The sequence below is a fragment of the Lynx canadensis genome, chromosome X, assembly GCF_007474595.2.
Source record: "Lynx canadensis isolate LIC74 chromosome X, mLynCan4.pri.v2, whole genome shotgun sequence".
NCBI lineage: Eukaryota > Metazoa > Chordata > Mammalia > Carnivora > Felidae > Lynx > Lynx canadensis.
The window spans coordinates 36,139,289-36,165,317 of record NC_044321.2 but is presented as its reverse complement, the minus strand read 5'-3'; the positions used below and the strand labels follow the sequence as shown (position 1 = coordinate 36,165,317).

At 39.0% G+C, this 26,029-nt stretch overlaps 1 protein-coding gene across 6 annotated transcripts in view; it reads left to right on the top strand.

The window, feature by feature from the left end:
* Positions 1-26,029, top strand: part of CASK (calcium/calmodulin dependent serine protein kinase) — a 230,704-nt gene that overhangs the window by 122,558 nt on the left and 82,117 nt on the right. For 4 of the 6 annotated variants that reach the window (XM_030305114.1, XM_030305113.1, XM_030305112.1 and 1 more), the window contains exons 8-10: positions 8,965-9,064; positions 13,231-13,248; positions 22,879-23,000. In XM_030305114.1, coding sequence (XP_030160974.1) covers positions 8,965-9,064; positions 13,231-13,248; positions 22,879-23,000 — 240 coding nt within the window. The remainder of the gene's footprint in view (positions 1-8,964; positions 9,065-13,230; positions 13,249-22,878; positions 23,001-26,029) is intronic. The other 2 variants (XM_032592039.1, XM_030305111.1) reach the window with 1 other exon arrangement.

Here is a 26,029-nt window from a genome sequence, read left to right as displayed (position 1 = left end):
TTTCAGCTTCTGGTAAGGCTGTATTCCTTTATGTCATTCAGCCATCCTGGTTAAAGTATGTTATGCTTACCATCTGCAAGAACTCATTCTCCTCATTCTGCCTCTTCTTTGAGCTTCCAGAACACAGATTTCAACTTTACTAGCTTTCAGAGATCACCACACAACTCTGTAGGTACCCATCCTTGTATCCAGACACTGTTTTTAAGCTCCTCAAATGTTAGGCAACAACCCATTGTGGTTTGTTTGTTTGTTTGTTTCTTACTCCCTTTGAAATGATTAAAAGGGAAGTTCACAGAAAGCAGTAGAATATTGCTTTTCTTACTTAGAGGAAGGAAATTTTTATCGTCCATGGCGAGAAGAAAGAGAAGAACAGCATTATGGGAAAGAGTGGGCTCTGGAGCTACATTGCCTTCCGTGAATCATGAATCGTGGCTCTGACACTTACTAATGTGTAACCTTGAACGAGTTATTTAAATTCTCTGTGCCTCGGTTTCCTTATCTACAAAATGGGGATAATGGTAATAGCTAACTCATAGAGATGTAAGAATTTAATGAATTAATATATTACAGTAGTTACAAAAGTACCTGGCAGTCATGAGTGTTCCATACATATTATTTGTTATTAACATTATTATTGTTGTTACTGTTTTACTGTGATTTTAATGTTTATACCTTTGACTTGGTACTCATTCTGTATATGAATAACTGTAATTCCAATAACTCCATACCATTTTAGCTTTTTTTCTAGTCATTAACACTTTGAAGTTTTTTAAAGCTTTTTAAAATGTATAGACAGGGGCGCCTCGGTGGCTCAGTTGATTAAGCATCCAACTCTTGATTTCAGCTCAGGTTATGATCTCATGGTTCATGAGTTCGAGCCCCATGTCAGGCTTCTCGCTGCCACTGTGGAGCCTGCTTGGGATTCTCTCTCTGCCCCTCCTCCACTTGCACTCTCTTTCTCAAAATAAATAAACACTTTAAAAAATTCAGTTAAGAAAATCTAAACTAATGGAGAGACATTTAATGTTCATGGATCGGAAGACCCAGTATTGTTAAGATGGCAGTGTTTCCCAAGTTGATCCATAGATTCAACACAGTCTCCTGAGCAGAAATTGACAAATTGATCCTAAAAATTCATATGGAGATGCAAAGGACTTAGAATCGCCAAAACAATCTTGAACAAAGGACAAAGTTGGAGGACTCATGCTTTGCTATTTTGACACTTAACTATAAAGCTACAGTTATCAGGACTCTGGTACTAGTATGGGATAGGAGTAGACATGTATATCAGTGGAACAGAATTGAGAGTTCAAGAATAAACCCTTATATTTGAAGTCAGTTGATTTTCAACAAAAGTGCCAAGGCAGTTCAATGGGGGAAAGAAGTCTTTTCAACAAATGGCACGGGGACAATTGGATATCCAGGTGCAGAAAGAGACCTTTAAAATGCCACTTTTGGGGTGCCTGGGTGGCTTAGTCAGTTAAGCGTCTGACTTCGGCTCAGGTCATGGTCTTGCAGTTCATGAGTTCAAACCCCACGTCAAGCTCTGTGCTGACAGCTCAGAGCCTGGAGCCGGCTTCAGATTCTGTGTCTCTATGTCTCTCTCTCTGCCCCTCTCCCACTCATACTCTGTTTCTTTCTCTCTCTCTCTCTCTCTCTCTCTCTCTCAAAAAAATGAATAAAACATTAAAAAAAAGTTTTAAAAGGCCACATTTTGGATGATTCCTTTTTTTTTTTTCAGTATCTAGAATAGGTATTTATATCTGTAAATCCATAGAGACTGAAAGTAAATTGGTGATAGCCAGGTCTTGGGTAGTGACTACTTAATAGGTATGCAGATTTGGAGGGAGGGAGGTGATGGTGTTTTGGAACTAGACAGAAATGTTGGCTGCACAGCATTGTGAATGTACTGAATACTGCTGCATTGTACACTTTAAAGTGGTTAATTTTATGTGAATTTCACATACCCCACTTGTTTTTATACCACGTGACAAAAATTCTTCTTACATACTGGTTTCCTCTTCAGTACACTTAAGGGATATGACACATTCCCATAATAACAGTGGCTCACCATACCACTCAGCTCACCCAAGGGACCACCCCTCCCTCAGCCCCAGTTATGCCAGAGGTTGGAGGGACGTGTGTTTATTAAAACAGCCTCATGGTTGATTCTGATATGTCCACCTTATTGAGAGTCATTACTCTCATTAAGCACAAACTGTAATGGTTTTACAAAATTGTGTCATATTGTACATATCATAATAAACCAGCTGTTGGACACAGATTGCTTCCAGTTTTCCACAGCCATAAATATTTTTGCATTGCCCACCTTGGTATGTGATTATATTCTTAGGACAAGTTCTGTGCTACTGGAATTATTGGCATCAAAGTATGTATGTGTATTTAAGACTTGTGATTTCTTTCAATAACTTCCCCACCAAAAAGCTGTTTGCATAAATTTCTATGTATTTTTGGTGGTGAGTTTTACTTTTGAGGTTGAACCTTTTTCTCATTCTGAAAGTTTTGTGAAACTTTTTAATGCCAGAATATAAAACAATACTCATTATACTTTGCTGAAATTTCAAGACTGTTACTCATTCATTACAATAATATCGATACTAAACAATCGGAAAGTGTTTTCTTTCCATATTTATACATTCATTTTGGAATTTAACCTCTCAGCAGGCTTTAGGAGACAACAAATCCCTATGAGAAAATTATTTGGGCAATTAGCATTAACATCATTTTCAGACTACCTTTCACATGTAGATTTTTAAAAAGTTAATGGAACCCTGCATGTGATTTGAATTATCACACACTTCTTTTTATTCTCGTCTCTTGCGTTATTTTGTTTTTACATCTGTGAATGATGATGGGAAAAAATTTTTTTTCTCATTTTGGTTACCAGATGTTTCAGATGTTGGGTTTTCCCCTCTTTTTGTTTTACACTAAGCTCTAGAATTTTAATACTTCAGTTTGAAAAAATCCTCTAGAAACAATGCTTCCTTTAATAGACTCCATAGGCCTCAGTACAAGACTAGATATAAGAATCCTATTTTCTCAAATCGAATATTAGGATGCATAGGACAGACTGATCTAGGCTGTCTGGAAAAATCTGTGCTCTGTGGGTATGTCTTAAGGAGACACCCCTGTACGCTAACCCCAGGTGCCATCTACTTGGAGTTACTGAGCAAGGGGTCAGGTTGCAGGAGGTACTAGGGGACCATCTGTTAGCATCTGAGCTTGTCTAACTAGGGAAGAGGCTGAGGAGAGGAATCTGTTCTAGAAATCATCTCCTTTGGTTCATGAATTATTTCTACCTCTAGAAAGCAAATTTCCCCACAGTGAAGCATGTCAAATAAATTTTGTAAAAAAAAAAAAAAAAAAAGAGGAGAAGAAGAAAAAGAAAGAAAGAAAAAATAGAAGCAGTATTCTGTATTTGGGTAAATGTATTGCATTCAGTTTAGGAAATGGTTAAGTTGAATCCATGTGATTCCGTTTAAAGGATAAAAACATTTATTCCTTACACTGTATATACAAAAAATGAGGGAGATTTCCGATAACTACAGTTTTCCTGTATTGATTTTGCAAACCGCAGAAGTATCTGGTCTGTGTGCTTCTCTGAATTACCAATTGGTCCCTCAAATTCCTGAACTTTGCAGAACTAGAAAAAGTTTGTTTAGTGATACCATTTTCCAGCACTTTACGATGCTGTACTCTCTCACGCAATAGCCACTGGCCATATGTGCTTACTTAAATTTTAATTCATGCATGTCAAATGAAATTTTAAATTTGATTTCTCAGTTGCACTAGGCACGTTCAGTACCACATGCAGCTGATGGCTACTGTACTCAACAGTACCGGTATAGAACGTTTCCATCATCCCAGAAAGTTCTATTGTACAGCACCATCAGGAGTCTTGGCACCTCCAAAAGTAATGCTTACCTCTAAACATCACCTTCTGAGAGGTCAACCAGGAAGCTCTAACAGCTGCCTTTTGGCACGCTGCGCCTTTCTGTAAACTCAACAAGAGCTAACTTAAGGATTTATCAAGGACCTTTGTGCCCTGATGAAAGCCAGCATTTACATATAGTCCTCTCCTGTAGTAAGGGGTGGTGCAGAGGCAGTAAGACAGCACAGCAGCCGTGGGCTCCAGCTACTCAAGAGCAGTAAGCCTGGTGTCCAAAAGGCACAGCTGATTCTGAAAACTTCCTCCAGTATAAGCAGTTTACATAGATAAAAATTGGAAGTGATTTTGATCTTTCTATTGACTTTTACAAAGCGATTCTATTAGTTTCTGATTGTGAAATATAGGACGTATTACTTCCTAAGTTCGGCTGTCTAGCTTTTGAAAGCTATTGTATACGTTAATCGACCATCTTTATAAAATACTTTCACAGAGTCCAAAAGGATTCCTAAGATACTGTTCTGTGCAGTTGCTCTTAAATATACTCCTATCTACTGTACTTGCAAGTCTCATTGTTAACCTTCTTCACAGGAAATAGCACAGCCAACTTTAGTCAGATGGCCCAACTTAATGTGATAAAAAATTCCTGGTTTTAGACCTGCATCTGAGTTTTGTTTGAGTATCCTACACACATAGACTGTGCCGACTCTACTGAATGATAGCATTGCTTGTGACTGTATGTACAGAGATTGGGAGCTCTGATGTAATCAAGCCTCTCCCCTCATTATCTAGGGCCTACTTCTTACATGTAATCAACCCAAATCCTTTAACATTTCTGCCTTGAAATGATTTTCCGGCCTTCTGGATCATCTCTGTTCAGCCTCAACCTCTCCAAGTCCTTCACCCTTTGTAGGGCTTGAAGTTCAGTGCTCTTAACCCTAGTAAGATGATCCTTTCTGAAATCCTTATGTCACATGTGGATTTGTATCGCCCTGTGATGGGTTTTGCCCCCTTAGTATGTTACAACGTGACTGTGTGTTATTTTGCCACTTGGGTGCAAACCCAGTTTACTCTCCATGTCATCTGAAAACTTGTGTGTCTTGTACCTAGACTTTTTAAAACATACCTCCCTGTTGTGCTATCAAATCCCATGGTGCTTGTTTCTGAGCTCAGGGAGCACCAAAAAGGGAGTACTGGCCCTTTGTGGTGGTCTTCAAGTCAGCAAGTCCACTGTATTCACTCTCCTGTACCTTTCTTAATAACTCTGTTGCCTCCTTAGGGGTGCCTGGGTGGCTCAGTCAGTTAAGCATCTGACTTTGGCTCAGGTCATGATCTCACGGTTCATGAGTTCAAGCCCCGTGTTGGGCTCCGTGCTGACGACTCAGAGCCTGGAGCCTGCTTTGGATCCTGTGTCTCTCTCTCTCTCTGCCCCTCCCCTGCTCATTCTCTGTCTGTCTGTCTCTCTCTTTCAAAAATAAACATTAAAAAAAAATTTTAATAACTCCATTGCCTCCTTAGGTACATTCAGTAGTTTAACTTAGCAGAAGTCTGAGCCAACCATTTTCTTGTTTTCCACTTCCTTAAATGAGACACAGAATCATCTAACTGGGAGTATTCCATTTTGATGTTTGACATACTAACAATAGTTGAGATTGAGTTGAGAATTAATTACTTGTAGTTCTTTTTTTGTTTGAATTTAGAATCTGCCTAACTTGCTTAGTCCAAAATTGCATCTTTAATGCTAGTTATCTTAGCAGACTCTGAATAGTCTTAACTCACAATTGTTATGTTTCACTCTCAGAACATACTAAACTTTCCCTTCTAAATTAAAGTAGGCAGAAAACTTCTTTGTCAAAGATGTGATAAACTGGGAAGCTTGAAGAACTACCTGTATAAGATGTAGATTGATGTTGCTGTACCCACGGTCTCTTTCATAGCAATAATGTAGTACAGGAGTTGGCACACTATGGCCTGCATGCCAAATCTGGCCCATTGCCTATGTTTACATGTAAAGTTTTATTGGAACATAGCAGTGAACATTCGCGTACATATTATCTGTGGCTACTTTCATGCTACAATGGCAGAGTTCAATAGTGTCAACAGAGACCATATGCCCTGCAAGCCTAAAATATTTACCATCTGGCCCTTTACAGAAAAAAATTTTTGACCCCTGGTACAGTAAAAAACCCTTGAACTTGTGAGTAGACATTCTGTCTACTCTTGATTTTATCTCTAAGTTGGCAGCGACCTTAATACGTTGCTAAGCCTCTCTGGACCTCAGTTTCCTCATATGCAAAATGAGTCTCTTAGAATGAATCATCTTCTAAGGTTGTAATTCTATAAATCCATAAACTGCTTTGGAACCGTTTTTGCTGTTTTACATAATAGCTTTGCATTGAATATCCAAACCACATGCAGTCACTGAGTTGAGAGGACTAAATAAAGAAAACTGCTAACCATAAGATAAATTAGGAACTTGCTACTATTGTTATAAAAGAATTTACCTCTCAAGGCTCTTTGAAACAGTGCTTTCCTGGCGGAAGTTATTTGTAGATCTTTGATCATAGTAGTAGCTAGACCATGCCTTGAGATATAAACCCACCATATTAAGAAACTCAGTTGAACTTCATTTGGAAATAAAAATAAAGCATCTCTAAAATTTAGTTTCAGTGTGTGGGAAACTTTTGATACATAAAAATTCCATTCCCACCCAGCTTTTTAGGGAACATGGTATATATGTAAAGTGAAATAAGCTTCTACTATAGAAAGAAGAACTCAACATTCAGTGCTGTTTTTTTCATCGCAGTAGCTGACTATAAAATTCCGCATAAAGACTTCTTATACATTAGCCCTAGACTTTCAGAAATCTGAAAAGTTGGGGCTCCTGCCTGTCTCAGTTAGAACTTGCGATCCTTGATCTCGGGTTGTGAGTTCAAGTCCCACATTAGGTGTAGAGATTACTTAAAAATAAAATCTTAAAAAAAGAGAAAAAGAAATCTAATAAGTTGCCTGGAATGGTGTCATCAAGATCACTTCTCTGTTTTTTTTGCCTTCCCTTTCTACATTCAGTTCAATTTAATTCCATTTATATTTGTAGAAAGAAACCCTAACGCAACCCCCCGCCAAAATGAAACTTGTGGAAATGTGTTTCTATTAATGTTTTCATATATTTAATAAATGCCTAAAAAGATTTATCTTTCTTGGGCGCCTGGGTGGTTCAGTCAGTTAAATGCATCCGGCTCTTGATTTCAGCTCAGGTCATGATGGCACAGTTCACGAGATCGAGCCCCATGTTGGGCTCTGCACTGAGAGCACGGAGCCTGCTCTGGATTCTTTCCTTCTCTTTCTGTCCCTCCCCCATACGTGCTTTTCTCTCACTTGCTCGTTCTCTAAATAAATAAATAAACTTTAAAAAAAAAAGATTTATCTTTTCAGAAAAATCCTCAAGTTCAACATTTAAAATATAGACTATGTAAGTGATTTAATCCTTAAACTACCTAAATGAGTAATTCTACCTAGACCAGCAAAAGGCTGTGCTCACATTCTAGCTCTATATTACTAAGATTAGTGACAGTTTGCACTTACAAAATGCTTTACAGTTCACAAAGCACTTTCATATACATTATGACTTTTGACAATTCTGTAAGGTAAGTTATGTCAGTTTTAATATTGACTCAAGTAGTATCAGGCAGCTAGAAAGTGGCCCAGCCAAGAAACACACCCAGATATTCCGACCCATGCCTAACAGTCGCGGAATTGAACACTTTCACAAAATAACTGGTATTGTTCTTCTTGTTACTGAAACAATTCCCAAGATTTCTCCACCCAGCAGTCCTGTGTCATGCATTCCATATGACAGTAATTCTCAACTAGGAATCAGGGAAACCTGTGCATGTTGTTTAAAGAGTCACCTGTAGAGGCGCCTGGCCGGCTCATTCAGTGGAGCATGCAACTCTTGATCTTGAGGTTGTGGGTTTGAGCCCCATGTTGGGTAGAGAGATTACTTAAGAAATAAAATAAGGGGCACCTGGGTGGCTCAGTCGGTTAAGTGTCCGACTTCGGCCCAGGTCATGATCTCACAGTTCTTGAGTTCGATCCCCGCATCAGGCTCTGTGCCGACAGCTTGGAGCCTAGAGCCTGCTTCGGATTCTGTGTCTCCCTCTCTCTCTCTGCCCCTTCCCAGCTCATGCTCGCACTCTGTCTCTGTCAAAAATAAAGAAACTTTAGGGGCGCCTGGGTGGCGCAGCCAGTTAAGCGTCCGACTTCAGCCAGGTCACGATCTCACGGTCCGTGAGTTCGAGCCCCTCGTCAGGCTCTGGGCTGATGGCTCAGAGCCTGGAGCCTGTTTCCGATTCTGTGTCTCCCTCTCTCTCTGCCCCTCCCCCGTTCATGCTCTGTCTCTCTCTGTCCCAAAAATAAATAAACGTTGAAAAAAAATTAAAAAAAAAAAATAAACTTTAAAAAAAAATTAAAATAAATAAATAAAAACAAAATAAGATCTTTAAAAAAGAAAAATAAAAGGAGTTACCTGTAGTTGGTTCTGCTGTGTGGCCTGAGAGTAACACATAGTCATTCACAAAAAGAGGGGGGCAAAGATATTAAAAAAGGAAAAGTGACTCATTCCTACTTCCCAGAGATAATGCGACTAACATTTTGGTATATGTTTGGTCTTTATATCCATATTAATCTTTTTTTTTTTTCAAACATGAGGTCATACTATAGATTGTTTTAAAACCTTTTTTATGTAACTCACAAGCATCTTTCTGTTTTATTAAACATCCTTCAGCATCATTTCATAGTGTCTGCAGAATATTGCGTTTTGTGTACATGATTGAGTTCAAGATGTGAATGGTTTCATGTACTTTCCCAATCCCCAGCGGTGTTCTTCTCATATATGCCCATGTGATTAATCTCAAGGAATCCAAACTCATTTACAAGCTACCCCTCTTCTAGCTGTCACCTCCTACAGGTTTGACTTTCTGAATAATCCTTGCATTTGTTATTGAACTTTTTTACACGTATGTGCTTTAATATCTTTTTCCATCTTTTTCTTTTAGGGTGCAGTACTAGCAGCTGTGTCAAGTCACAAATTCAACTCATTCTATGGTGACCCCCCCGAAGAGTTGCCAGATTTCTCCGAAGACCCTACCTCCTCAGGTAATTGGACCATTCGTCCGTTCACCAGTGTGAATCATTTGGTGTCTACATCTTCTCTTTTCCACCGTAAATAAACCTTTCCTGTGAATCCAGTCAGATCTCCCAAGGAATTCTGAGGAAGTTTGTCAGCAGCCAAATTCCATCCACATGTGTCTGCTTCCTTCTAATTTTACTACCAAAGTCGCTTTCCCCTGGTACTCCAAAACCAGCATTGTATTGTTTTCCTTTTACCTCAGAAGTACTTCTTCCCTTTTCCCCACTCCAGACCCAACATTGCATTTCATCCAATCCAACATTGTAGTCAGTCTTTTTGGATCTTTCTCATTGCCTTATACCCCAACAAAAAACTTCTTTTTTATTTTTTTGATGTTTATTTATTAATTTTGAGAGAGAGCATGCACGAGCAGGGGAGGGGCAGAGAGAGAAGGAGAAAGAATCCCAAGCTCTGTCAGCACAGAGCCCACCATGGGGGCTTAAACTCATGAACTGTGAGATCATGACCTGAACTGAAATCAAGAGTTGGATGCTTAACTAACTGAGCCACCCAGGCACCCCCACAAAAAAACTTCTGATACAAGATTTTCCCCTGTCAACTATATCAGACTTTGGGGCAACACTGCTTTTAATTTTATCTTTCAATGTAAAGCTATCTCGTAAGTTATCTCTCGAAACAACTTACAAGTTCCTCTCTTTTTTATAAAATCTATAACACATACATACAAGCATTCAGAGGAGAACACAAAAGGGTTACCTATTTGGATCAAATGTATATAGGGACCCCTGGGGGGAACAAAATCCACTAGTGTTCACAAAATTATTTTATAAAGTGCTCAGATTTCCATTTTATTAGTGAGGAATTCTCAAGGATCGTTTATTAAAAATCCATAGTATCCTGGGGCACCTGGATGGCTCAGTCCATTAAGGGTCCGACTTCAGCTCAGGTCATGATCTCACAGTTTGTGGATTCAAGCCCCGTGTCGGGCTCTGTGCTGACAGCTCAGAGCCTGGAGCCTGCTTTGGATTCTGTGTTTCCCTCTCTCTCTCTGCCCCTCTCCCACTCGTGCTCTCTCTGTCTCTCAAAAATAAATTAAATATTAAAAAAATTTTTAAGCAATAATAAAAAAATAAAAAGTAAAAACCCATAGTATCCATTTATACATTTATGTAAATGCACGTATGTGTGTGTTACACTTTATAAATTTCATTTATTTATGTATTTACGTCTGAGTCCTATGCCCTCCGCCCTTAGGTTTTCTCCCTTCTCACATTAGAGTCACTCAGTATCTGCCATGTGGTTGCCTTTGTGCTATTGGTTTGATTTTTGGACTGGCTCATTCGATATTCAGGTTATTTCCACTGGACTCAAGAAGCATTCACACATTCATTCTTCCTGTATTGCTAGGGTGGTCCTTTACCACTGTGAGCATTCGTCAGTATTTCTTCTTCTTCCTTGGCTGTGTTTATACACATACGTACACAGACACGTTCCCATACACACATGTTCTTATCAATTGGTATGTGCTTCTTACACCTGGTGGAAAAGAACGAAATTGAGTTTCCCCATTCCAACAGCTGTGTAGTTCCTCATTTTGACCTTTACCAACTGGGATGTGAATCTTCCTCTTTTGAGTGAAGGTGATTTCCAAAAACATTCAGAAATGGGAATCTCAGAAAAGAGACTCTCTGAAGAGAAGGTCTTGCTGGCTTCTTCTTGCTGAGGAAATGGGAGTCTCATGTCTGTCTTTTTTCTTCCAGTCCAATTTATTCCCTCCACCCGTAGCACTGCGGTTGGTGTTTGCTAGCTCAAACCTCTCTCTTCCCTCCACACTGTTTCCAGTAGACTTGTCTGGCACGAGTGGATCCAGTAATGGTTTTATGTTGTATTGTGACTACATGATGCAGTCACAAACTTGGACTATATCAAGAGATTTTCGGTCAAGATCCAACACCATTTTCATCTTAAAATCGGGCCTGGGGAGCAGTATGGTCCTCACAGTAGCTTCACAGAGCTAAGCTTTACTGTTGCCCCTTAATATGTACCTCTGCCTGGCAAGAGTTTAATGAGCTCTTAAGTGTTCCATTCTGTTAAAGAGTCGAATTTTTCTTTTAGGGAAGGAATTGCCCATAGTTATAGACACACTTAATTTTCTGTCAAATACATTTTTATTACCCAGTTTTTTGTTTTTCAGTACAATCTGTAAGTGATATGGTCAAAACAGCTTCTGATTACAAAATTTGCTTTTTAAACAAAAACGAAATTTCCCCCACTGTCTTGCGGGTAGCCTGCAAGCTCTTGAATTAGTTGTTCACAATTTCACGTTCCCTCTTGCTTCCCTTTCCTGCAGTCACACCTTTTTTTTTTTTTTTTTTTTTAAATTTCTGGATCTTAATGATCTTGTAAGCAGTCTGTATCTTCATTTGACATGCAAATGTCCGTCCCAAAGACAATGGGACATTTTGAAGAAAATTCTAATATTGCCCTAACTTCCACACAGCTGTCAGGAAATATTCATCTGTTCCTAAAATTAATTTTTAATACTAAACCATTTAAAGGGAGGCATTATACTACTGTATCAGCATTGTTTATGAAATAGCTCTCTACCAGCAAACTTCCCTTTCTGCAACCAACAGCGAAGGCTGTATGCTTGGCGGCAGAAAGCCTATTGTATACCTTATCTGGACTCACAGAAGAGCCTTACACTTTCATAAATTAACACATCTGTATTTTCAGTTTTTATTTCATTTTTGTTTTTTAATATTTCCATTTTCCAGCCTAAATTTTTGTCTGTTTAACTCTGATCTTTAAATTGTGCATCATTTATTTTAAGTTGCAACATTAATCTGTCCACCATCTTTCTGTTTAAATTTGCATGGGCTTGTTTTACAGTACAAAACACAAAGCACCTTTCAGCATTACCTGAAAGTTCTTGCAAGCCTGTGGCAAAAAGAGAAAAATGATCAGAAAGCATGTGTTTCGGGGCACCTGGGTGGCTCAGTCGGTTGGGTGGCCGACTTCAGCTCAGGTCATGATCCCACGGTTTGTTGAGTTCGAGTTCCACGTCGGGCTCTGTGCTGACAGCTCAGAGCCTGGAGCCTGCTTCATGTTCTGTGTCTCCCTCTCTGTCCCTCCCCTGCTCGTGGTCTGTCTCTCCCTCTCTCTCAAAATAAACATTAAAAAAAAATTTTTTTTTTAAAAAGGAAAGAACGCATGTGTTTGTAGGGTGGGAGTGGGGGGCTCCAGGGAAGGAGGCATTGGAGAACAGTGTAAGGTTCTTGAGAAGGACAACTGCCCTTTCTTGAGAAGAACAGTCTGTTTTTCATCTTTAGATAATGCCTGTTCTTTCTATGAAATAATAATAAATAGGTTGTTTTCTTTAATGACCTTGCTTGACAAAATTAAAAGCTGACTATCCTATTTTAGTCCCCCCCAAATTCTATTTAAGATCACAATTTAAAAACAAATTTAAAATTCATCCGTTTCCCGATTTGTCATCTAAAGAAGAGTCCATCATGTTTAGGTATGCTATTTACATTGTAAAACAATTTTTATGTAAGAGATTATTTTTTCTATCCGGATTATCAAAATCAGCCCATTGTACTTTTACTAGAATTTGATGAGTTTAATCACATGATGAAGAGTGTATTGTTCCTTTGTTACTTACTAATTCAAAGTCGAAATCTTTTCTCCTATTTCGAATCAAAGTGAGAATCTGAGCCCAGTGTGGCTTTGTTGTTTGTTTGTTTGTTTTTTATTTGTTAACGTTTATTTATTTTTGAGAGAGAGAGAGAGTGTGTGTGTGTGTGTGAGCGGGGGAGGGGCAGAGAGAGAGGGACACACAGAATCCAAAGCAGGCTCCGGGCTCTGAGCTGTTAGCACAGAGCCCAACAAGGAACTTGAACCCACAAACTGTGGGATCATGATCTGGGCCCAAGTCGGATGCTCAACCAACTGAGCCACCTAGGCACCCCTCGATCCCAGTGTTTTAATGACTGAAATACTTATCAGTCCTAAGGAATGTGCTCATGGAACACAAGGATTTGCTTTGGGCTCTGCTGGGGGACCATGTTTCTTGTGGCTCATCTACAGGGCCCAACTGTCGCTCGATAACCTGCTTGCTCTAAAATCATACTGTTTGTTGTTTGTCCATATGCTGCCTTCCTCCTAGGACTTCTAGCAGCAGAAAGTAGGTATCCCTTTGTTTTCCTCTAAGCTTTATCTTTTATGCAAAAGTGTTTGGCTTTGCATGGTTCATAAGCGGCTTGACTTTTTCCTTGGCTGTTTGTGTTTAGATGTTTGATTGTGAATTTTAACACTGCCTGACCACAAAATCAAAACGTGGCTGTATTGATTTCTCGAGGCATTACCATACAAATAGTACTAACTTCTCACTTTCATAAGAGGAAGACAGGCAGTGTTAAAATTTAAACTGCACTTACTATTACCTCACATCTGAATTTCAAGCACGAGTACGGTAATTTGGGGGAAAGGGTAACTTTTTTTTATAGTTTTGCTTTCAAGAAAACTTTCAGGGTAAGTGAATTTTCCTTTGACGATCGCACCCATCTGTAAGCAGTTTATACTACTCTCTATTATTGACTGAATTTTTAGTTAATTAATATGGAGCTGTGGAATAAACTCCCAAATTCATGTGTCTCAACAACTTTTACCATTGGGAAGGCCATTTATAAAGACTAATATAATGGCTAGATTTTAATTACAAATGAATGTAATTTGATTATGTGACAATATTAAAGTAAAAAGTAGGTAAGAAATTAGACACACACACACACACACAAATGAGTACAAATAAGAGTAAGGCTATCTGAATAAGATGGGTGGATTGTATCAGTGTCCATATTCTGGCTGTGATGACACTATAGCTTTGTAAAACGTTGCCATTGGGGACACTGAGCAAAGTATACAAGGGATCTCTGTATTTTTTACAATTGTATATGATAATCTATAATTTTTTCAGTAATTTCCATTAAAACAATAAAATAAACCTTTACCTCTAGGTTGTACTTACTGTATACTTACTGGGGGGAAGTATATAAGAGACAAAAATAAATCAGAAAATATGGATGCTAATAATTGGATACATTGTCACATTGTCTTGCATTTGTTACTCATAGCTCCAATTGCACCTGATTTAATACAAAAATCTCACAGTATGTTAGTTATCCATTGCTGTGTAATGAATCCCCTCAAAGCAGGATTTATCCTTTCATGCTTTCTGTGGGTCAGGAATCTGGATATGGTTTAGCTGTGCGCCTCTGGCTCAAGATCTCCCATGAGACTATAGTCAAGCTGTCGTCCGGGGCTGCAATCTCATCTGAAGATCCGACTGCAGGGGTGGGAATGGAATTCTCTTCCAGACTCACTGTACTATTGTTGACAGGCTGCAGTTCCTTACTGGCTAATGGGTCCCTTCCTAGGGCTGCTCACAACATAGAAGTTTGTTTCTCCCAGCATGAATGATCAAAAAGGGAGGGCAAAAGTAAGAGTGCCCGAGACAAAAGCCATCTCAGAAGTGATGTCTTATCATTTCTGCACTATTCTCTTCATCACAATGAGTTAATAAGTCCAGCCCACACTCCAGGGAAGGGATTTGATTATACAAGGGTGTGAATAGCAGGAGGCAGGATCTTGGAGGCCATTTTAGAGGCTGTCCACATTTTAATGACTATTACAATGTGAGACACTTCCCATTTGTAACTGCTTTTGTTTCTCCAGATTTAGCACGTCTCTCCTTTTTTTTTTTTTTTTGTTTTTCAATCAGTAGACCTATCATGTCATTTGGAAATGAAAGCGTCTTAGAGGTATCAAGTAGTGCTTTTCCATAGTTGTAAAGTTTTATATGAATGAGCACTTAGCAGAATGCTATTTAAAGTGCTTTGACAAATCTGTGCCTAACAATGGTGCTATTTGAAAACAGACTATTTTAACAAGCATAATGGCATTAGAATTATAGCATTTGTGCTCCGACAGAATCCATTTACAGGGTGTACTTCTTTTTAACTAATACTAAATTTTGAGGCATCTGCCCTATACACATAAAGAATCTAAAGGATTTATCACCATGTGTAAGTTTTCATAGCTTGAATTGCATATAGTTCAAATGCTTAAGTCCAAAATACAATTTCTATTACAGGATTCACTGTTGCTTATAACTTGATTGATAACCAGAATGTGCTTTGTACAGTGGGAATAAAAGCTGTTGTCCAGGGGATAAGGGGAAGCTAGCTTTTGACTGCAAAGGGACAAGAGGGAACTGTTTTGGAAAGATGAAATAGACACTTATATTAGTGAATTTGAACTTAATAAATTATACTTTAGTAAGCAGATTTTTAAAAAATGCTCTTGTGCTTACAGGTAAGGGCTTTGATTGAGTAGGTGATATGAATGCGTGTGTGTGGTGAATTCACTGTTGTATAAATGGGATTGCTAATACAATAGGAGAGAGGTAATTGGTAACTCCAGAAAAAGCTAGACTAGGTTCAGATGGTTAATTTGCTCAGTGACACTGGATTTTATAGCTATACATATAATTTTTTAAATATACACATACAAATATTTTGTTACCGAACTAACTTGCATGCATGTGTGTATGCAGTTATCAGATGTATGCAGTATATACATTTATCAAAACTTATTGAACAGTACACTTAAGATTTGTATATTTCACTTTGTAAATTTTACCTGTGAGAGAGAAGTGTTAAAATCTATGCTGAAGTGTTTAGGGGTGCAGTGTAGTGATGATGTGCACTCTGGCACTCGTTTTGAAATGAATGAAGGGGCACCTGGGTGGCACCCCTTCATTAAAGTAAATAAAACTTTAAAAAAAGAAATGAATGAAACGACATGAATTGATGGATAGATAGATGTGTGATAAAGCAAATATTGCAAATTGCTAACAATTGTATAATGTAGGTAGTGAGGACAACTCTTCCCACTTGGTATTTGTTTGAAATTTTTCATCGTAAAACATAGGGGGAAAGAATTTTAAGAAGACAGACTCAGCCCACTTTGAGACTGAGAATTTTTAGCTTAAACATTCTGTTTATTTTTCTCTCTTCCTTTCAAATTATTTCTACTCAACTTTTTCATGAGACTTTTCTAATCTTGTGATGCAGTTGTTCTGGACTCAAAGTTTTTATTGACCTTAAAAGCATATTCCTCTTTAAAGAAATAGACTGAAAACATTTTTAAAACAGTTGACAAGTTTATGCTTTTTGGTTATTATTTCTTAATAGTAGCAGAAAACCTTTGCAAAACTTGTTTGCATAGTATGGTTCTTAGAAAAAGCAGAAATGTTCAAAGTTAAAGTGTATAATTATCAACCTAAATTTTTTTAATGTTTACTTATTTTGAGAGAGAGCGAGCACACGCACCCGCGATCAGGAGAGGGACAGAGAGAGAGGGAGAAAGAGAATCCCAAGCACAGACTGACACAGGGCTCAATCCCGTGAATCGTGAAATCATGATCTGAGCCAAAATCGGGAGTCAGACACTCAACCAACGGAGCCAACAGGTGCTCGTATCAACCTAATTTTTAGATACATACTTGATCACCATATGAATTGGGCAGAAAATAAAATATTCGCCTGAAAGCAGGGCTTTGTTTCCTTCTAATTTATCATTGTGAAAGTTTTGGACTAAGGCCTACAAAAATAAGCCTTATATGGGAAATAAATTGAGATTAAAGAAAGGATAGAAATTGGACATCCTCTCATGACCAAGTGCAAATTATTCAGACGTGTTGCTGAGAGTGAAACATGATTTCAGGTGGAGTCCATCTGTAGTAGAATGACTAAGTGTCACAGACCTGACTTTTGGGACTTGCTCTTCTGCTCACTGCTGTGGCCATTTGACCCTGGGGAGCCTCCAATTTTCCAAGTATAAAAACACTTACCTTGCACCACCTGAATGGCTCAGTCGGTAAAGTGTCCAACTTCATTTCGGGTCATGATCTCACTCACAGCTGTGAGTTTAGGCCCCATGTTGGGCTCTGTGCTGACAGCCTGGAGCCTGCTTCCGATTCTGTTTCCCTCTCTCTCTGCCCCTCCCCCACTCACGCTCTGTCTCTCTCTCAAGAGTAAATAAACATTAAAAAAAATTAAATAAAAAAAAAAACACTTGCCCACAGGACAGGGCTACTGTGGAATCACATAAGGTAATGACTATAAAAGCACTTTGGAGGGGTGTCTGGGTGTCTCAGTCGGTTAAGCATCCAACTTTGGCTCAGGTCATGATCTCACGGTTCATGGGTTCAAGCTATGCGTCGGGCTCTGTGCTGACAGCTCAAAGCCTGGAGCCTGCTATGGACTCTGTGTCTCCCTCGCTCTCTTTGCTCCTCCCCGACTCATGCTCTGTCTCTCTCTGTCTCTCAAAAATAAATATTGAAAAAAAAATTTGATAAAAATAAATAAATAAAAGCACTTTGGAAATTATAAACTTACACAAACATAAGTAGCAAAATAATTTTATTATGACTTCAAAGAAACTGCGCTGTAAAATAAGCTGTTTTCTGTGCTTAGGTATTGCATTATAATGCTTGATTTTTAATTCTTCAGAATTTACTCAGAAAAAAATAATTTTAATCAAACGCATTTCATTGTGTCTTTTTGTGCAAAGCCCTCTAACAAAGCTCAGCCTGGAATACAAAAGTGAATAGAATACCTATAGTCCTGCCATTAAATATATTGCCCCCTGAGGTGAACTCGTGCTATTTAGTGACTGAATTTTTTCAAGGCAGTTACAAGTTTATTCAAAGGTTTTATAGGGGGAAAAAACATATTTTTCAGTGTTTGAGGAAAGTGAATAGTTCTTTCAGATATGACAGGATTAATCCACAAAATAAATACCAGTAGCAGTTAAGAACCTGTGTGTGTGTGTGTGTGTGTGTGTGTGTGTGTGTGTGGGCGCGCTGTGTTATGTTGTGTTGTGTTAATTATTACTACTGCCTCAATGTTCAAAACAAATAGCAGTGGAAAAGCCCAGAAGTATCTTCGTATACCTATATATCTTATAATGAATTGAAAAATTATGGGACATTTAGATGGGCTTGGTGTTGAACTGCAGATATCAGTTGTACGTATATATTAGATGAAGAATGTGTTTCTGTGGTTCTGGTGGTCATACCCAAAGAAAGAGAGAGAGATATCAGTGGAAAGTGTTACAATGATCAAGGGTAAAGAAAGATTTTGAGGTTAGACCAAAACTATGCATTTATTCAATGTGAAAAGATAAAGGAGAAATGAAATAAAAAGTGTAATTTTCCTGCCTAATTTCAGGAACTTAAAATTTGGGACATTTTACAGAAACTGCATTAGGCAGCTTGAGTACAGCTATGGAAATGCTTCTTTTTGTGATTGAAAAGCCCCAAAGTGAACCATATTTGGGTACAGGATAAGACTATATAAATCAGTTCAGAAAAGGTGACAAGATCCAAGGAGGTTAAATAGACCTGTTGACCCAGTCGGTGTTGCCTACTGGAAACACAGGCTAACAATACTTTTGTGCTTTTGTGCTTTCCAGCAAAGCATCCTCTTCGTCCATTAGAGCACATTAGACCCCAGGTGGAGGTGTTGAATTCCTGTTCATCCACCTCCTCTCTAAGTTTGTCCCAGGGTCTCGCTAGGCAGCCTATTTCTGTGACACTTTGTTTTTTCCTCTTGTAGATCATTTACTTCAGGGTATAGTATGCCTGCTTAACACACTAGCCTGAGAGCCCCTTCCTCAAGGCCAGGAATCATACCTGTTTTCTCAGAAGTTCCCACCTGGCACCTGGCAAGAAGTAGGAATGTTCACTAAAGGGTTTGGTTATTTTCCAACCTGATAGGGTTCAGGTTCTTTTCTAGCCTCCATATCCATGCATAAACCACACGTAGCTTCTTGTTGACATTTCTCCTATGTCTCCACATACAGCCAATTCATGTAGTAAGTCAGGCAGAACATAGACTTCAGAGCCAGACATACTGGGGTTGAATCGTGGTTCTCCCACTTCCTCGACTTCTTTGAACCTCCGTTCCCCATCTAGAAAGGTCAGGTAATATATATCTACCTTACTGCCTTGTTCTGAAGATGTGCCTGGCACAGAATAGACACTCAAGAATTGGGAGCCGGTTATTGTTTTGTTTCTTTAGAACTTAATTCAGTGCATACTTTGTGGGTGTTCTAAAATGAATCAAATGTAGACCTGCTTTAAGGACCTGACAGCACAAAAGAGTGAACGAGTGCACACATAAGGTAACCCAAACAGATATTACATGGAAGCCTGGGAGTTCACAGACCAACAAGTGATACAGCCCTGGTCTGGTACAGCCAGAATTGCTTCCCAGTGGTTAGACTTGCCCTCTTGGTATTCACTAGATACAAGGTTGTTTTATTTTATTTTTTTTAAGTTTCTTTATTTGTTTTTGACAGCGTGAGCAGGGGAGGGGCAGAGAGAGAGGGAGACACACAATCCAAAGCAGGTTCCAGGGTCCGAGCTGTCAGCACAGAAACCGATATGGGGCTCAAACTCGTGAACCGCGTGATCATGCCATGAGCCAAAGTCGAACACTTAACCAACTGAGCCTCCCAAGTGTCCCATGTATTTCGAATATTTTTTATAACGTTTATTCATTTTTGAGAGACAGAAAGAGACAGAGCACAAGTAGAGGGAGGTGCAGAGAGAGAGGGAGACACACAATCCGAAGCAGGCTCCAGGATCTGAGCTGTCAGCACAGAGCGTGACGTGGGGCTCGAGCCCACAAACTGTGAGATCATGACCTGAGCTGAAGTCAGATGCCTATCCAGCTGAGCCACACAGGCACCTCAAGGTTCTTTTATTTTAATCTTAGAGTATTAATAAACTGCCACCTAGATGATATATCTGCATAAATGATACTGGCAGAAACAGTAGAAACTAGGTAAGATTCCACTAAGATAACTGAATGAAAGTGATAATTAGGTTTCTGTGGTATCTGTTGAATTTTTTTAGTATACAAACATTTCATTGGTATTTTTGTTATTGCAGTTTGGTGAGTCCGGAAGTTTAGAACTGGCTTTAGTAACTTCATAAACCTGGTATCCTTGAACTCTGCTATTGATGATGTGCAGGGGTCAGGGGCTCAGTGGGACATTTGGAACTAATTCCTTCATATTATCTCTTGTTTTACAAGGCTTTCAGTAAGGGATGATGAGAGAGCTGCCTTTGGACTAATTTCCAGAGTTGTTTTTTTCCCCCCTACTCAGAACAAAGTAAAAGTCACGAGAAGAACAGGTAGAAGGAAATGGATTTGGTTAATGCCTTTTCAGAAACAGCAAGGGAAATGAGGACTGATTTGTGCCTTGTACCTTTTTTTTATCCTCCTTGATACCCCTTCAATGCTTTTAGTTGAAGAATACCAAGAGACTCGTAGGCATAATCATTCAAAATTTAAAAGTATCCACACACAGTCCCTTCAATAGGCAAATGGTCAAACTGTGGTACATCCATGCAGCAGAATACTGCCCAACAATAAAAAGAATTAAACTATTGATACACACAGCAACCTGCATGAATCTCCAGAGATCTCTGCTGGGTCAAGAAAAGCCAATCTCAAAAGATTGCATACCATATGGTTCCATTTATATAGCATCCTCAAAATGAGAAAATTACAGAAATGGAGAACAGGTTAGTTAGTCACCAGGGGTTGGGAAGGGATAGGATAGGAGGAAATGAGAGTGGCTGTAGAAGGGCAAAATGAAGGGTCCCTTTGGTGATGAAAATACACTGTAGCTTGACTGTCAGTGTCATTGTCGCAGTTGTGATGTTGTGTGGCAGTTTTGCAAGATGTTCTCATTTGGGGGAACCGGGTAAAGGGTACATGAGATCTCTCTTTATTATTTCTTACAATTGCACATGAATCTACAATTATCTCAAAAAGTCAAATTTGTAAAAAAAAAAAAAAAAAATACCCACAGTAATTTCCACGTGGATAACCACTTGATTTGTGGCTTACACCCCAAATCTTTACCATAATTGAATCATACTGCAAAAAGCAGTTGCTTAGATAGCAACTTTTTTCCATTGTAGAAAACTTGGAACATATGGACAAGAACAGAATGAAGTATAAATAGGAAAGTAAAGATCACTGCTGTTACACTTTTGGTGTATTTCATTCTGTTTTTTTCCTGAGCTTGTATATGTATTTTTTTCAGTCATAGTCGGGAATATGCAAGTTTTTGTGGTTTTGCATTCTGCTTTCTTGAATTTCAGATCATTGAGGATTTCTCTCTGTCTTTAAATTCTTCAAAGTAATTTCTATGTGGCTATATATTGCATTCTGTGGATGTTCTATACTTTATTTGATCATTCTGAATTATTTGATATTTTCTATGATAAATATCCTCATACATAAATCTTTTTTGCATTTTCCTATTTTTTTCCTTAAGGTAGTTTTTTTGGAAATGGAATTACTAAGTCCAAGTACAAAAGCATTTTTAAGGCTCTTTGAAATATGTTACCAGATTGCTTCCTGGGAAAGTGATACTAATTTACATTCTCACCAATAAGTGCGTGCAATTGGATGAGGTCCAAGGCCAAAAGTAATTAGAAACAGCATAGAATTCCAGAACAGAAAGATTCAAGACTTTTTATCATGATCTAAAGCAGAATTTCTCACCCTCAGCACTATTGACATTTTGGGCTGCATATTTCTTTCTCATGAAGGGCTGTCCTGAGTATTGTAGGATGTTTAATAGCATCCCAGGCCTCTACCCAGTAGATGATAATAGCACAAACTGTCCCCCTACCACCACCATAGTTGTGACAACAGAAATGTCTCCAGACTACCAGATGTCCCCATGGGGGGCAAAATCACCACTGCTTGAAAACTGATCCAAGACTTATATATGCAATGAGGCACTTAACTGTTAGAATTTCTCAAACACTGTGTACACGAATGTTGTGAAGCTAGCCTCTTAGGGTTCTTTCTCTGGAGTAGGTATCTGCATACTGTCTGCAGAGGAAAATAATCATTTCTTTGAGGCTGTGTAAGTGACTTTGTTACTCCCCAGTATATATCTTTCCCTACTGAAGCCTCTCTGGATTCCAGGTTATAAGAAGGAATTTTAAAGAAAGTAATCACACTACCATTTCCTTTGCCCTGCAGAAATGATTTGCCCTAATATTTAATAAGGTATTTGGAAGTGTCAGTCAATATGCTCAGCCTTTGTCTTTGTCTTTTGAATAAAAAGGGCCTAACAGATTGAGAACAACTTGATTCTCTTGACTTTGTATGGAAAGGAAGGAGAATGCATTGGGATTTTTACTAACTTAAGTTTCAGCCTTAAAAATCCTAATAAGCTTGTTTTACTCAGCAGGAGCACCTAGTTGAAGGCTTGTCCCTCAGATTTACAGCTGGCTTTGCCTTCAGTTCTTGATGGAATATACCTGTAAGAAAGGCTCGCCTGTGTTATTTCTGTAATATTTTAAAACATCATATGGTCAAGGAAAGGACACCCTCTTCCTAATGTATAACTTTCTGCACCCAGATCTTCCAGTAACTCAGTTATAGTTAATGCATTTCCTTAATGCAAGTAAGACCAGCTTCAATGTACGTACTTTGAAAAATGAGAAGCACACAAATACGTTGTCGCAAACAGAAACTCACTGAAAATACTCCATCCTTAAGCAATATGAAACTCATTGAAGACTATTGAGTACAGACATGAACCTTTGAAGTTCTGTTTGTTGGTCCATTGTTCTGAAGTGCAAGATCTGGGTTACAAAGGTTGGTTTGACATTGACTTTCTGTACTGGCTGTTTCCTGTTTGTTTCCCGTAGGAGCAGTCTCACAGGTGCTGGACAGCTTGGAAGAAATTCACGCACTTACAGACTGCAGTGAAAAGGACTTAGATTTTCTACACAGTGTTTTCCAGGATCAGCATCTTCACACACTACTAGATGTAAGTCTATCTCTTTTTTTAATTTATTTATTTTTAGCATACCTTTTTTACTTTACATGAATTTCCAGGCATCCATCCTAACAGTCCATTTTCAGTTGCCTTCAGTCTGTGAGAAATGTGGGAAATCATCCATTATAGATTCATAACTGAAATAAAGTATATATAGTACAAAGGTAAGTCACCATGAAAAGACTTATATAAGTCTATTTATGTATGTTGTGTGTGTGTGTGTGTTTCTCTTAGGGGAATCTGCTGATCTTAGCTGTGCTTGCTTTTTGTTGCTCTAAAGATGTTTTAAAACATCATACCTGAAGCATGAGTATAAGAGAGAGAAAAGTAAACCAGATACTGTGTAATGGACTAATTCACACACACACACATTTCATATTTAACATTGCTGGTTTTTATGGACTCAGTCTTCTCCTTAAAAACATAAGAATATATGCTATCATTAAATACGACAGGCTCCACTGACAGCAGATTGAGATACAAAGAAAAATCAGAAGCTGGGAGTTCACATCTGCCTTTATTTCAGTCACATTTTAAGTAACATGCCTTTCTTAGATAACTTGGTTGCCTTCAGCAGTGCAAACCTTCTTAGTACATATTAGTCTGCTAGTACGTGTTAGTCTTTTTTACACGAAAAACCTTCCATATTAAAAGAATGTTACTTGCTTTGCGGTGCCTAGCGCTTCTTGGTGCTGATTAATCCACCATAGGACACAAATTATTCTAAAGCAACATTCCCCAGGATGTATTCTACAGCACATTGCTCTGGGAGAGAGTGATTGGCCTTGCCATGGAGGGGGAAGGGGGTAGATCTTAAATGTACTGGTTAAATTATTTATCGATTAAGTAAGTTAGGGAAATGCTACATTCTTTATGCAGGTTCACAGTGGATATTAGTACTTTTTTACTGGTTTTTTTTTTTTTTTGAGAGAGAGACAGACAGAGAGCAAGGGAGGGGCAGAGAAGGGCGGGGGGGGGGGGGGACAGAGGATCCAAAGCGGGCTCCGCACTGACAGCAGAGGGCTCAAGGCAGGGCTGCAACTCACGAACTGTGAGGTCATGACCTGAGCTGAAGTCAGACACTTACAACTGAGCCACCCAGGCACACTGGATATTAGTATATTAACAGCTCTGAGATGCCCTGTAGCAAAGAAACCTGAGGGACTCTAATAGCATTTCTGAAACTAATTTGGGCGTAGAACTTGTATTCACAGCCCTGTCAAGTTGACGAGGACCAGTTTGGGAAAGCTAAGCCTATGAGTGTTGCATACGTTCCAAGTTCACGCTGAGTGCAGTCATAGGTAACCTACAGTTACTTCTTTGCATAAATGCAGTCAAATCAAATTAATTACCAAATTTTAAAAATTAGTTTGGCTTTTTTACATAGTGTCTGTCTTAATCAGGCCTGACTGAGTGCCATAGCACGCAGTCCTAAAATTTGAGTGCCTTAACAGGATAAAAGTTTATTTCTTGCTCACATCAGAGTCCAGTGCAGGTAGATTGGGGGTGGGGGTGGGGAATATCTGCCACACAGTCATCCAGGGATCCGGGCCTCTTCCATTGTGTGGTTCTGCTATCTCCCAGGGTTTTGGAATCTTCCACTGAATCATTTGCACCCAGCAGCAGATGAACAAAAATGGAGAATTTTGCAGAGTCATGGTTGGAAATGGGCTGTATCACTTTTGCCCACATTTCAATGGCAAGTACTTGTTACATGCCTACCTAGCTACAAGAGAGCCCGGGAATATAGTTTTAACATGCACTAAGTAAAATAAGCCAGACAGGGAAATAAAGATACTGCATGGTATCACTTATACGTGGAATCTTTAAAACAAAAAAGTGAAACTCCTAGAAACACAGTAGAATGATGGTTGCCCCATGCTGGGGCAGAGGGTGGGAAATGGGAGAGAGGTTGGTAAAAGGGTACCGACTTTCACTTATATGATGAATAAAGTCTGATGCATAACATGGTGACTGTAGTTGATAGACTGTATTATATAATGAAATTTGCTAAGAGAGTAGAACTTAAGTGTTGTCACAAGAAAAAAAAAGGTAGGGGCTCCTGGGTGGCTCAGTTGGTTAAGTGACTCTTGGTTTCGGCTCAGGTCATGATGTCACAGTTCGTGAGATCAAGTCCCGTGTTGGGCTCTGTGCTGATAGTGCAGAGCCTTATGGGGATATTCATTCTCTCTCTCTCTCTCTCTCTCTCTCTCTCTCTCTCTATCTCTATCTCTATCTATCTCAAAGTAAATAAGTAAACATTTTTTTAAGTTAAATATGTGAGGTGAAGAATGTGTTGATTAACTTGATTGTGGGAATCATATCACGTTGTACACTTTAAATATATTACTCAATTGTACTCCAATAAAGCTAAGAAATGCACTCAGGAGGATAAGGAAATGGGTCTTCTCTTTAGCGTAATTTATCTTAGGTAATTTGAGGACATGTCAGATTAAGTTTAATTACAAGTAACTGTCACTTTCCTCGGGCACCAGAAAGCCTTTGAAATGCATTCTGTTTTGTGGAGTGCTCTTGACACTGCTGCCACCGCTGCTTAGCATTCCATTTTCTTCTTCATCGTCACCATCATCATAGTTGTCATTATTGTTTTGTGTCATGTCAATTAGAGTTTGACCTCTGTTCATTGGCTAAATATCTCCTGTCGTCTATCATTGCTTCCTGCAATGCAGAAGGTTTTCACAATAGTGAATTCCCTGCAGAAGTTCTGCCCTTTACTAGATCTAGCAAGTGGGATTTTTTTTCATGTTTATTTATTTTTGAGAGAGACAGAGATACAAAGCACAAGCAGGGAAGGGGCAGAGAAAGAGACAGAGAACCCAAAGCAGGCTCCAGGTTCTAAGCTGTCACCACAGAGCCCGATGTGGGGCTTGGACCCATGAACCACGAGATCATGACCTGAGCTGAGGTCAGATGCTTTAACTGACTAAGCCACCCAGGTGCCCCACAAGTGGGATATTTGAAAGAAGCTGCAGCAATGCATGGAGATTTGGTTTATTTCA